Source organism: Carassius carassius, chromosome 32, assembly GCF_963082965.1.
Source record: "Carassius carassius chromosome 32, fCarCar2.1, whole genome shotgun sequence".
Lineage (NCBI taxonomy): Eukaryota > Metazoa > Chordata > Actinopteri > Cypriniformes > Cyprinidae > Carassius > Carassius carassius.
The window spans coordinates 26,522,920-26,536,938 of record NC_081786.1 but is presented as its reverse complement, the minus strand read 5'-3'; the positions used below and the strand labels follow the sequence as shown (position 1 = coordinate 26,536,938).

General features: G+C 36.1%; 2 protein-coding genes across 3 annotated transcripts in view; both read right to left on the bottom strand.

The window, feature by feature from the left end:
* The window catches only part of prkd3 (protein kinase D3), a 96,888-nt gene extending 94,454 nt beyond the window's left edge, over nt 1–2,434 (bottom strand). For both annotated transcript variants that reach the window (XM_059520859.1, XM_059520860.1), the window contains exons 1-2: nt 2,015–2,434; nt 1,004–1,683 (exon numbers count right to left, since the gene is read on the bottom strand). In XM_059520859.1, the coding sequence (XP_059376842.1) occupies nt 1,004–1,288 (285 nt within the window). In that variant the 5' untranslated portion in view covers nt 1,289–1,683; nt 2,015–2,434. The remainder of the gene's footprint in view (nt 1–1,003; nt 1,684–2,014) is intronic.
* An 845-nt stretch (nt 2,435–3,279) lies between these two features.
* Nucleotides 3,280–13,384, bottom strand: mocs3 (molybdenum cofactor synthesis 3). The gene is made up of 13 exons (XM_059520856.1): nt 13,143–13,384; nt 12,543–12,675; nt 12,350–12,442; nt 11,574–11,694; nt 11,414–11,495; nt 11,232–11,342; nt 10,121–10,229; nt 9,568–9,630; nt 9,287–9,450; nt 7,772–7,819; nt 7,434–7,530; nt 7,187–7,294; nt 3,280–3,505 (listed from the first exon to the last, which is right to left on the bottom strand). Exons 1-13 carry the CDS (start codon nt 13,233–13,235, stop codon nt 3,348–3,350), a joined length of 1,380 nt encoding a protein of 459 aa, XP_059376839.1. The 5' UTR covers nt 13,236–13,384; the 3' UTR covers nt 3,280–3,347.
* Nucleotides 13,385–14,019: the final 635 nt, after the last annotated feature.

Genomic DNA, 14,019 nt, shown 5'->3' with positions numbered 1-14,019 from the left:
ATTCGTTTGGCTGTAATGCTCTGACAACTTGCAAAATAGTAAAACCAACATGACAAAGAATTGTGATAAAATTGTGAATCGTGATATTTCCAAAATAAAATAAAAAATCGTGATATATATTTCCCATATCACCCACCCCTACTTAGGATGACTTCAAGGGGAGTAATTTATGGGCTAATTTTCATTTTTGGGTGAACTAACCCTTTAATGTTTAGTTCAAACCTTACAGCCTTTGAGGGTTGCATCCCCTGAATTGGGACACAGCTATAGAGTTAATTCAACCAAAAATAGGCATTTCAGTACAGTGCTTTATGCTTTTCTAATTTAGTTTTTAGGATTTTTTTTCTAATTGATTGGATTGATTTCCTGTTTTCCTCTAATGAATAATCAAACACCAATATCTATATCTATTGATCTATACTACCTAGATTTGTCCTAGCCACCACCCAAACTAGACAGAAAAGGCCTAACTACACTTAAGCAGTCACATAGCCTTCAACACCACAGTTTTCTCTCTCTTTAGACTACCCAAGCATTCAAATTACATTCATTCAAATCATACATTAACATTTATAATACCAAGTTATGACTTTGGAAAGAAATCCACAGCCTTCACCATCTGAACAGTGGCAATGTGCTGCTAGAAACATGCATCCCACCTCATCTGCCGTTTTTGTGGAAATGCATGTGGATCAAAGCAGATTTAGATGAGATTGAATGAAAATGTGTTCTTTAATCAGTCACTAATGCTCCTCATGCTCATCCACCTAAATCAACTTCCTGAAGATTACAGGAAACAACTCGCATCAGTCAATTAGTCTTACCCTTTCACAGAAATGACCAGAACTCCATTTCAAAAATAATCACATGTATACTTTTTGAAGCAAAAATGTGTAGAGATTTGGCATACACAATCAACTGATGCTATAAAGTGTAACCAAGCACCTAGATTCGGTAAGCGAGTAGATCATGCAAATAAGAAATATACTTGAAACGTTTTTACCTTTTGATCGACTATGGAGCAGACCAAATCCTTCACAGAACTGAGGGACAGATCGTGTGGCTCCAGGGTGACCATCTCCCTGGTAAGGCCGATCTGGAGGAGGAAGGACACTCCGTGGAGGGAGCTGCTGGGGCTCGGGACGCTGTGATTCCCATTGGAGAGCCGGACACAGAGTGGCACCGGAGGGCTGGGTGATGGAGAAGGGGTTGGGGGTGCAGTCTGATGCTGAGAGTGGACGAAGGGTTTAGGTAAAGTCAGAGGAGAGGTGCTACTACTGGCAGACATTAGTTTCCTCCTCAGATTGAAAGTAAACCATGTGAAACTGACAAGCTTGGAAACCGTGGCTGATATCCAGTGAGTGAATGGGTTGGGTTTTTAATTAAACACAATATTCTTCTGTCCTAAGGCAGGTGAAGAGAATCGCTGCAGTCATGTGCAATCCGTGCGGTATAAGGTAACGAAATCAGACCAAGAATTAGGTGCCTATTTTTCGCTACGTTTCCCTCTAAGAACATGCAATCCAGACAGCATGCTTCATGGCTGGCTGTGTGATTTCCAGCACATGTTGCACAGGTTGGACTGATAAGATTGTCACTCAGCGGCTGAGCAATCAGGACGACAGCGTGATGTTTGTCAAAGTGGCTTCCATTCTCATCCAGCTCCTCATTCAACTCTCATTCCTGTTTGAAACAAAACAGATTCAAGTCTTTACTCCACAGTTCCCAGTGCTCATGAAGCCACTATCTAGACAAGTGTAACTTCAAACTCCTTGGATTCTGGAAGAGTTGTGCACATTTATTTATTTTTTGTCTTTTGCACTTTAGAACTCCAGCTCACATCTGGAAGCACATCTGGAGACCCTCCCACTCTAGATCACATAACTGGCACAAGACCACAAATACCAGCAAAACAAGTTATACAATGTCTTTTGTTCAGGCTTTATCATCATGAGCAACTGAATCTCAAGACGAAATAGACAGTGAAGACAAGAGGAAAAGCGAGGAAACATACCTTTAAGGCTGGAAAGGCGTTTCCCTAACAAGTGAAGACATGAAAAAAAACAGCTTACGTTACTATCAATGGGAAACGAGGACTTTAAACGTCTCGAGGTTTCTTTTTGGAAGCTTCTGACGCTTAATTTAGCCAGTAAGGCATCGCTCGGTTGTAGAGTCTCTTACATGAGCTCGGTTTGAAAACTTTCTGTCCTCTTTTCATGTTACATTCTACTACTTTAAACGCGCCTCAGTATCTGCTCTCCATTTCCGTGGACAAACAAGAAACGCCGCATAGACAGATAAAGTAAAACCTGAAGGAAATGGCAGGTCTGTCGAGCTGAAGAAGTTGAGCTTCATAAGTGCAGAAATGTTTTTCTCTTTCTCTCGCTGCCTGACGCGCATGTCTCTCACGCGCCGTTTCCGTTATGTGAGCGCGGAGCGTGGGCTCGCGCCCTCTAGCGGCGTCATTCCACACACACTATGACGCAACGCTTGAATATTAGTTCCGTTGTTGCGATATTTCTTATTATCCTTTGATATTATCGTACACAAAGCTCAGATTGTTGATTATACCATATATCATATATTTTTATCTTGTATTATATAAATGGAATGGTTTATTTAAATATAATTATGAAAAAGCTTTATATTATATTTCTAATTATTGCAATATACACTATTAATCGAAGCTATGTTTAATGTTTGCTAATGACCTTTTAAGAACAGCAATTATAGCTGCAGTTTAGGCACCCTAATCATTTTAATAAAATATGAGTGATCACAAAGATTGCATGTTTTTTGTTTAGTTTTTTATTACCACAATCTATTTCACAAAAACATATATCACAAATTACAAACGATCCCATTCAAATAATTACATAGACCTATGTTTAACTTTTGAACAAGGTCATCCTTTAAAATTCATATATTATTTTGTCTTGTCATGATTCGTAAACATTTTTGATGCAAAATGGCTTATTCACGGCTGATCTAAAAAATACAATAATAACAATAAAATAAAAATAACTTGTATGATCTCTTTATTTTGTTTATATTATACATGATTTTTTTAAATATATATTCCAAAAGGTACAGTTTGTTTTTGGAAAAAAATGTTATCGCTACAGCCATGTGTTTATAAAATGTGCTGTATAAATAAAGAAACCAGTTTGATTACATTACACACATTAAAATATACTTTAAACAACAAAAGGCAGGGGGTGGTGAGGTGCCATAAAAATTCATACCAATAATAAAATTAATGAAATACAAGTACATTGATTGTGTAAAATCATTTCAACTTTATTTCTTTCGTTAATGACATGAATACAGATGATTATTAATAAGAGTCAATATTGAGGAAAAGAGGGGTCTATCTTGTTAGCCCAGGCCATCAGTCCTCCAGCGACGTCCTTCACAGCGATCTGATCAATTTCTTCTCCAGACATTTTCTCCAGCAGCTGAAGAGCCTTCTGGGAGTCATTGCCAAGTTTGCAAACCACAAACACTACAAGAAATAAAGGTAAACATACAGACAACGTAAGCCTATACTCCAATCATACTGCATACAAAGATGATCATTTTCCCAAACAAAACACTTACACATATATGAAATAAATAAGACTTTTTAATATTTTAATATCTAAAAATCAATCTTGTGTATTTTCATCAAGGGTTTTTTTTTTTTTTTCCAGTGTACTTAAGTAGCAACCTACTCTCTGGACATAACCTGCTTATATATATATATATATATAGTATATATAAGTTATATATATATAAGTTTTCTATAATGTATTTCCATAATCAAAAATAAATCTGATATGACATACTATATAATAAGCATCAAACAAACAATATAATTCTTATTCTCAATTAAGGATAAAACAGTGAAAAATAAAAGACAAAATGATTGCACAAGCACCAGTTAGTTGGCGATATGAACCAAGCATGCAAATGGCCTTTGAACAGAAGAAGAAAGAAAGAAATAGTATAACACGCTTTTTCTCAGCGTCCATTTCCATAATGACTCTCATAGTGAGAATGTCTTGTTAATCAGAAACTTACAACGGGATGCGTTTTTGGAACCAACATACCTCAAGTAAGCAAGGTTTGGTTAATCAACTGAGAGTTCAGGGTTTAGCAGATGGTAAGTTAAATGTGATTCCTGGAATACACCCATTATGTATTTGAAAATATGTAAAAAATTGATTTATTCCTGTGATGCGAAGCTGAATTTACAGCAACCATGAAAACATTAAATACAGCATTTGTGTGGACAATGTGAACACTACCATTCATAAGTTTTAAGTAAGATTTAAGGTAATAATAATAATAATAAAAATAAACATCTTATTTAGTAAGGATGGATTAATTTGATCAAAAGTGACACTGAATACATCTCAAAACATCTATTACAAATTAAAGCTATCATCGAAGAATGTATCATGGTTTACAAAAAAGTTAGATGTTTGTTTGTTTTCAACATTGAGCAAATCAGCATATTAGAATAATTTCTGACACTGAAGACTGGTGTCATAATGCTGAAAATTCAGCTTTGATCACAGAAATAAATTACATTTTAACATTCACATAGACAACATTTATTTCAAAAGGTAATATTTCATAATATTACCTGTCAAGTAAAATCATTCAGTTGGCTCAAATAGACTAAAATACTACAAAATCTAAAAAATACAAGACTGTTTCCAATTCCAATTTCAAGACTGTTTCAAAAATTACTTTCTCTGTAGAAACATAAATGCTTAAACGGGGGAAGTCGTGGCCTAATTAGGTTAGAGTCGGACTCGCAATCGAAGGGTTGTGAGTTCGAGTCTCGGGCCGGCAGGAATTGTGGGTGGGGGGAGTGCATGTACAGTTCTCTCTCCACCTTCAATACCACGACTGAGGTGCCCTTGAGCAAGGCACCGAACCCCGAACTGCTCCCCGGGTGCTGCAGCATAAATGGCTGCCCACTGCTCCGGGTGTGCGTGTTCACAGTGTGTGTGTGTGTGTGTGTGTGTGTGTGTGTGTGTTCACTGCTGTGTGTGTGTGCACTTCGGATGGGTTAAAAGCAGAGCAAGAATTCTGAGTATGGGTCACCATACTTGGCTGAATGTCATGTCACTCTGCCATCACCACCTCATCATGCAAGAAAGGCGAGGTCGCTGGCAACACTGTGCTCCGAATGCTTAATTAGCTTGAGAAAACTGACTAAAACGGTTGACTGAATATCTAAAATGTACATTTGAGTAAGACTAAGACTAAATAAAAAATGCTTGCCAAAATGAATACTGCTGTAAGGTTTATTAATAATAATCTTATTGCTAAAATGCCAAGTTTTCATTGACTAAAACTACAAACCCGATTCCAAAAAAGTTGGGACACTGTACAAATTGTGAGTTAAAAAGGAATGGAATAATTTACAAATCTCATAAACTTATATTTTATTCACAATAGAATATAGATAACATATCAAATGTTGAAAGTGAGACATTTTACTATGTCATGCCAAATATTGGCTAATTTTTGATTTCATAAGAGCTACACATTCTAAAAAAGTTGGGACAGGTAGCAATAAGAGGCCGGAAAAGTTAAATGTACAAATAAGGAAGAGCTGGAGGACCAATTTGCAACTTAATAGGTAAATTGGGAACATGATTGGGAATAAAAAGAGCCTCTGAGAGTGGCAGTGTCTCTCAGAAGTCGAGATGGGCAGAGGATCACCAATTCCCCCAATGCTGCCGCGAAAAATACTGGAGCAATATCAGAAAGGAGTTTCTCAGAGAAAAAAAAGAGTTTGAAGTTATCATCATCTACAGTGCATAATATCATCCAAAGATTCAGAGAATCTGGAACAATCTCTGTGCGTAAGGGTCAAGGCCCGAAAACCATACTGGATGCCCGTGATCTTCGGCTCTTAGACGGCACTGCATCACATACAGGAATGATACTGTAATGGAAATCACAACATGAACTCAGGAATACTTCCAGAAAAAACACAATCCACCGTCCCATTCGCTGTTGCTGGCTAAAACTCTATAGGTCAAAAAAGAAGCCATATCTAAACATGATCCAGAAGCGCAGGCGTTTTCTCTGGACCAAGGCTCATTTAAAATGGACTGAGGCAAAGTGGAAAACTGTTCTGTGGTCAGACAAAACAAAATTTTAAGTTCTTTTTGAAAACTGGGACATCATGTCATTCGGACTAAAGAGGACAAGGACAACCCAAGTTGTTATCAGTGCTCAGTTCAGAAGCCTGCATCTCTGATGGTATGGGGTTGCATGAGTGTGGCATGGGCAGCTTACACATCTGGAAAGGCACCATCAATGCTGAAAGGTATATCCAAGTTCTAGAACAACATTTGCTCCCATTCAGACGTCGTCTCTTTTAGGGAAGACCTTGCATTTTCCAACATGACAATGCCAGACCACATACTGCATCTATTACTACATCATGGCTGAGTAGAAGGATCCGGATACTGAAATGGCCAGCCTCCAGTCCAGATCTTTCACACATGGAAAACATTTGCTGCATCATAAAGAAGATGCAACAAAAAACACCTAAGACAGTTGAGCAACTAGAAGCCTTTATGGGACAACATTCCTATTCCTAAACTTGAGCAACTTGTCTCCTCAGTCCCCAGACGTTTGCAGACTGTTATAAAAATAAGAGGGGATGCCACACAGTGGTAAACATGGCTTTGTCCCAACTTTTTTGGGATGTGTTGATGCCATGAAATTTAAAATCAACTTATTTTTCCCTTAAAATGATACATTTTCTCAGTTTAAACATTTGATATGTCATAAATGTTGTTTCTATTCACAATTTGTACAGTGTCCCAACTTTTTTGGAATCGGGTTTGTAGACTCAATTACTTTAGGTTTTCTTCGACTAAGACTTGATTAAAATACTTTAGATTTTCTTTGACTAAAACAAGACTAAAATATTGCGAATTTTAGTTGACAAACTAAATATGATCAAAACTAACAAGGACATTTAACACGAGACTAAAATTGAAAATAGCTGATAAAATCAACACTAGTATAAAGATAAGATCACTTAATGAAGCACAGCTCGACACAGGCAGTTTTCAGGCCTGCTCAGTGGATTTAGTACAACATCACGTGTGAGCGAAAATAACTCAGATGCAGGAGCTTGGCATGTAACAAAAATGAAGTTGGTTCTTACCTGGGACTTGAGATTTGATGTTCATCTGCTGTTTCAGGTCGCTAACTGTATCTTTCAAAAGTGTGAGGTGCTCAGCCTTCTTATTCTCTAAACTAGAAAGTGGAATATCTGTCATGCAATGTAAGAAAATTCACTTGATTTCTACATTTTCTTAAGAAAGGGTTGTCAAAACCTCTTTTGTGCAGTATATTGTAAAATCCCAAATATCTAATACTAAACTGTTAAAGGCAGATCATGGGAAGGATACTGATTGAGATTGGCAGATGGCAAATGTCCACCTCTACTTTGGGTCGAACATCAAGGAGGAGATGAGGGGCTGAGCTGTCTAAAATGGCTTTATACTCCTGCAGTGAAAGACAAATATATATGTTACATTTGAGAAAGGAAACTACACAGAAGTGCAAGGTGACAGATCAGATCTGCTTTATGTAAAGAGCAGCTGCACATTTCCACAATACTCGGTAATTAACTGGCTAACACAGAGAGGTTCTGCTAAAGATATAATCTAAACTACCAAATGGAAATTTAAACAGCCCATATTACATTCCCCTGCCTGCCCAGAATTATGACAAATTACTGTAGCACCTGCACAGAGACCCTCTGTTCTTTGGTTAGAAGATTCAGTCTTCGACACTGGAAATGAAATGAAGCAGAAAGAGAGAATAAATCAGCACTTTTTTTAAACCAACACCACCACAGAGAAACGCTGATGTAGCACTTTTTGAAGGACTGATGATTAGGTGCCCATCTTAGGCTGTGCTTCAAACTCTTCTTTGTTTTTTGAGTTGATTTTTGACTTCAAACGCAAGGAGTTTTCTTTTCTTTTTTTTTTGTAAGTTCAAGAATACTTACACCACCATTTAAAATTTTTGGATCAGTAAAAAAAAAATGTGTTACATTTTTGAAAGCAGTCAGACCAAGGCTGCACTGATTTCATAAAAAAATATTCTAAATCTCTTCCAAAATGTTGGACTATATAAAGGAATAAACATAAAAAGATTAAAAAATATATATATATTTCTGTTGCTCCCCCTTCCATGTTTGGTTTGTTTGAATGGATGTTGTTTATTTAAATTAAAGACAATAAAAAAGCTGATCACAAAAAATAATAATAATAATAATCCAAAACAATAATATTGTGAAATATTGTGAATTTATAATACCAAAAATAATAATATATATATATATTATTTATACTATAATTTATGTAATTTAAGCATTTACTTAAAAAATACTTTATAAAATTAATAATTTAATAAAATGATATTTATAATACTCACATGCTATACCAGTCAAAGCAGTTCGGGATCAGTTAAATTTCAGAATAAGATTCACCAAGTATGTTTACCAAGGCTATATTTACTTGATTTTTTTATTCTTGTTAACATAAATGGCATATGATAATAAGTCCTGTTTTGTCAACATTAAGTGTATTTATGATTTGTAAAATATATTGTCCAGATATTTGTTCTTTCTTTAAGCATAAACTTGCTTAATTCTTTTTTTTTTCCCTCTTGCAACTCAAGCAAATGTATCTTGATTGAATGATACCTAGATATTTCTGATGGAAAACAGGACAAAAACACTGCATGCAACATTGATTATAACTATAAATTTAAGACTTTCTGCTCCAACTCAATACTTTAAAGACCTGCTTATTGAATTTATTCGAAATAGAAACCTATCCTAACATTAGAAATATTTAGTGTCATTTTGATCTATTTAATGCATCCTTGGTTAATAAAAGTAAAAAATAAAAACCTAATGTTCCCAAACGTTTGATCAGTACAGAAGCTTTAGAGGTTTGTTCCAGTCCAGTATGAGCAATTGTAATGGCACTGCTCAGTTTCACAAGCACCACTAAGACTCAAAGCTGGCAATTTCAACATAGTTCTGAAAAGCTCAATGTGTGGTGCATGTGCCATTCATTTAATAAAGGCACATCTCTCAAAGTTTAAGAGTAGCATACAAATGAATGTTCTCTACTCAACACACACTCTTCATAACAACTGTCTCAAAGTGACGCTGATTTTTTTGCATCACCCACACACACAGGCATGAATATAGGAAGGAAAGTGGGAGTTTTCCTCATCCTCAGACCTTATCCGTCGCAGCGGAGCCACAGAACTGCTCATAGTCCTGGAGCTCAGTCACCGTGGGCGTCTCTCCACACACCGCACACTCGGCCTGCTTGGGCCGCAGCCGTATGGAGCGGAAACGCCCCTCCTGACCATCAAACATCAACAGCTGCTTCTCAAATGAGGCTGAACTCACTGGTTAAGGGGTTATTTCATTATGTTATGCCTGCAGTAATAGATGTGTTTAAATGAAACCATAATTGTTTGAGTGTAGGGTGGTGTCATTAAGAGCAGAAAGGATACATCCTTGACCGGACGCAATTTTCAGAACTTCCAATGCTTGAAGGCAACCCATTATTCCAGGCACTGCACAATATTAAAACAAGGCACACTAAAGAACCCTGCAACATTAGCTTAGAATTACTGAATCATTACAGAAGAAGAATACACAGTCACTTTTTTCAAGTCAGAAATAACTTAATAACAGTTCTTTCAAGGTAAGATCTGCAGCAAAAATGGAAAAATCAGCGCTTTCAATATAGCAAATTTAGTTTGAAGCTTCAGTTTTCTGTAAATGACACTCAGCGTCTGCCCACAAAAAAAATGTGTGTGGAATTAATTTCAAGAAAGAAGAACAAGCGCTACTCCATAAACAAATGTTACAATGACATCATCAGTTTCTGTTCTGTCTAGAAAACATTCTAACAATGCACTTCAATTTCAAACTTCATTCCTAAATGGCCTTGATTGAACAAAGGTTGAATGGATCCTGTCTGAACTTGTGAAGTACAATTGTGGAGACGAAAGTGAAGAGAAAGCGAGTGAGTGTGATCACATCAAGCAGAGGAGGACTGACCCACTCCCAGAACCCCTCCATCAGAGCAGTTGGTGATGGTCTCAGGAGGAGGTGGTGCGGGGTACAGACACCTGTAACACGGCCCTCCTCTACAGTTGTACACTGTCAGCTAAAGCCAGAGAGAGAGAGAGAGAGAGAGAGAGATTAAACTAGCAAAACTCCCCCTCCACTGAAAAGGCATATTGATTTTCCAGCTAAATGTACTGTATAGTTTCTTAAAGCTTAGGGTCAGTAAGGCTTTTTTCTCTCATATATTTTTAACAGTAGGAAGTCATGATAGTGATTACAGATGAGAAGTATCATTACAATATGCCAAACTGTTGCAGAATTACCGTGTTACACCTGATGTCCATTTTTTGTGTTCTTTGATGCACTATAAAATAATAGTTATAAAGTTTTCCAGAAATGTTATAACTGATAGGAATATTTCCCGACAGAAAATGATGTCATAGGGTACGCACAAAATATTTTATTTTAAATTCTAATACTATTTTACAACTTTAGTGATTTTATTGTATTTTTGATTCAATAAATGCAGCCTTTGTGAGCATAAGAGACTCACAAAGAGAAAAGAAATAATCTTACAGACCCTAAACTTTTTGAAAAGGTCATAAAATATTTAAACCACTTAAGCCACACTAAAAGTGAATTTAATCAAACTATATAATCAAATATAAAAAGAAGATTAATTTATTGCAATAAAGATAGCACAAGAGCACTTCTTCATCCAAAACAATTCACAAAAAAAGTTTGATTTGAAATTATGATAAAAATAACCTCTCCAAGAAAAAAATACTTTTACACTTTTTACACTTAACGCTTGTGAAAATCTGTAGATCACGTGAGGTTAATGCGCAAAAACGCCTGTAAACTTGAACGGACTCTGCAGAACACACACAACAATATTTTGAGGAATGTTTGGATGTTATTTTTCACAAGAAAAAAAAAAAGTTTCAGTAGATTTAGATTTTAGGCTGGACTATCCCTTTAAATGTCTAAGAGTATCCAAATGGTTGGAGCCTCTGTTAATTCAAAACTTTAAATATCAACACAGAGCAGTTTGTTTCAGATATTTATAAAACAATAAAGTAAAATAAAATAAAAACCTCACCTGTCCTTCCATTCGTAAAGCACTCGCTGACACTAAAGGCCTGCCGGTCAGAACACAGGCATCATTCACAAGGTAACGTGTAGGAACGTTGTCTGAACAGTCAGCCACAATGTCATACATGAGGATGCAAAGTCAAGGTGACACACAGGGTTAGCAGTGTAGAGGACTTTAATCAGTGAGAGAGGATACTGTTGAATGAGTTGTATGGCATTCTCTCTGGAGAGCTGGAGGTGATATGGGACACAATGAACCCTGGAGTTCAGCCTGGAAGAGATCACCACAGTCAACCCTCACTTGTTCACCTCTCCTTTACTGGGATTCTGTGAGTGAGCGAGACGGTACCTGCTGATGGCCTGGGCGGCAGACAGGGCTTTAGGCTGACCCTTAGTCAGTTCTGTATGAAGCACCTGTCTGTGCAGGTTACTCAGCTCCACCACATCATAGTCCAACAGACCCAAACGTCCTGAAAACACTCACCACATTAATATTTACACAGTTACAGCGGCACAGAATGACATATAACAAAGTTTTCACGGCACCCATTATGAACAGCAGATTTAGCCTCTTCTACTTTAGCATTCAGACTGGTAGCTACGGATTTGAATGAATTTCTTATAAGTTAATATGTAAGTGCAAATAAATAAAATAATAATAATAGATTATTACTACTCTTTATTAGACGCATATTTGTTATAAACTACCATTCAAAAATTTGTAATATAAGTAATGTATCTGAAATAAGACTCTCCTGCTCACCAGAGGCTAGATTTATTTATTCAAAAATACAATAAAAACAGTGATATTATGAAATTATGAATTTAAAATACCCGTTTTGTATTTGAATATATTTTAAAATGTATTATTATTATTATCAACGCTGAAAACATTTTTGCTGCTTAATCGTTTTGTGGAGACTGTGATCCTTTTTCAGGATTCCCTGATGAATAAAAAGTTTAAAAGAACAGCATTTATGTGAAATAAAAATAATAAAAAAAATTCCTGTCCCCTTCTGAATCCATTTCAATCTTTGGTGAATATATATTATATGCTTACACTTACAGATGAACTTGTATATTAAGAAGCACTTTGTACATTTTAAACAGATTTGGTCACTTTACCTACTCCAGCTGCAGCCAGATACTGAGCCACAGGACAACCTAAACCTCCACATCCCACAACCAGAACCGACACATTACTGATGGCAACCTGACCTGTGGAGAAAAGAAAACATTTTTTTACAATGCATTCGGAAAGGAAAAGAAAAGAAAAAAAGATTCAGAATTACTGTTAAAGCCAAATAATTTGTTTAACCTTTAACACCCAGTTCTGGCAGGAGAAGCTGTCTGCTGTATCTCATGATGTCTTCATTGTTCAGCGCTGTGTTTGATTTCAGTGGTGAAAGATTGATAACTTTCTCCTGTAACTCTGTCAATACTGAGTTTCCCTGGGAGTAAAAAATTAAAATAAAATCTTTTTTAGTTTTCAGACTTGAAATGCTGTTCTGTCAAGGGATCTTATATACAGTATTTAACTATAATCGTCCACTGTATGTCATTGCATTACACAGACAGATGTTGCCATTCTATTAATATTTAAATGTAATATATTCAGAAAGGTAACTGTAACAGGACTGTGGTTGACAATCCTTACGATTAAAGTAAGAAACTCATGAAGAAAGTTACTTGTTACTGTTTTGTTAGTTGTCTTTAGAAAATAAAATGATGCGTGCATTTGCGGGAAGTTTTCTTTCTTTCTTCATATTATTAACACATAACAGCTGGCAATCAGATACTACTTGTGACAATTATTAATACCATAACTCTAAAGAAACATGCAAAGAAAGGTACATCTGTTTTTTACACCGATAATCCACAGTATGTGCAAAGAGTGAACAGAATAACGATTGCAGACCTTTTCAAACTGAGCAAGTTTCTCCTTCAAAGCTACAATCTCTCTCTCTTTTTCCAACAGCTGTGTTTTCAAACTTAAAACTGTATCATCCATCACGAAAAAATCACCTCGAAGCCAAATTATTATTAACAAGCAGTTATTGTGACTGGCAATTGCGAGTATAGCGTCTAAAAGAAAACCACAGACAGAACAAGAAGACTCGCTGCAGAAGACTTCCGGGTTTGCAGTGCACGTGTGTGCGACCACGTGTAGCGCACATACCACGTGATTACAACAGTATCCAGAGATAATATAAATGGTAACCCACTCATTCGATGTCATAGCGTTTATTTTGAAAAGACTATTGAATATTAAAATAATGCAACATTGTGAAACATTAAGGATCTCGATTTGTACGCGATGGTTGCAGACATTGAATAATAGAGTCACTGAGATAACAATTGCTCTTTAACCCTGTCCCCTACCCTACAGTTAGTATTGTATGCATCATTATGGGTGACAAAAAAGATGGGCAACCGTCACTAGATTTGTTAACATTTTAACATTCTTTAAAAAAAATGCAGTTATGACTATAAAGTTAAAATAAGTTAAAATAATAAAACATTATTATTAGTGTTGTAACTTAATGTTTATCGCTAAAATAAACAGATTCGAATTTCATTTTTACTTTTACTGGCACTTCAAGCTAGAAATCTACCAGTTATAGTCTTATAAATGTTTATGTATTTTTCTTTTTTAATTATTATTTTTACTTTAAATATTAATGGTACCCGTTAGAAAGCACAGAAAGCAACTCAGTATGATTTATGTAATGACAAGAAAGTGAGGCGAAGAAAGAACTCTATTGCAGGCTAAAAACAGCTGGCTCTTTGTGCCG

Coding starts and splice junctions, on each gene's coding strand:
- mocs3 (XM_059520856.1), bottom strand. CDS start 13,235: ATGGATGATACAGTTTTAAGTTTGAAAACACAGCTGTTGGAAAAAGAG. Junction 12,676..13,142: donor AACTTGCTCAGTTTGAAAAG/GTCTGCAATCGT, acceptor TTTTACTCCCAG/GGAAACTCAGTATTGACAGA. Junction 7,531..7,771: donor AACAGAGGGTCTCTGTGCAG/GTGCTACAGTAA, acceptor CTTTCACTGCAG/GAGTATAAAGCCATTTTAGA.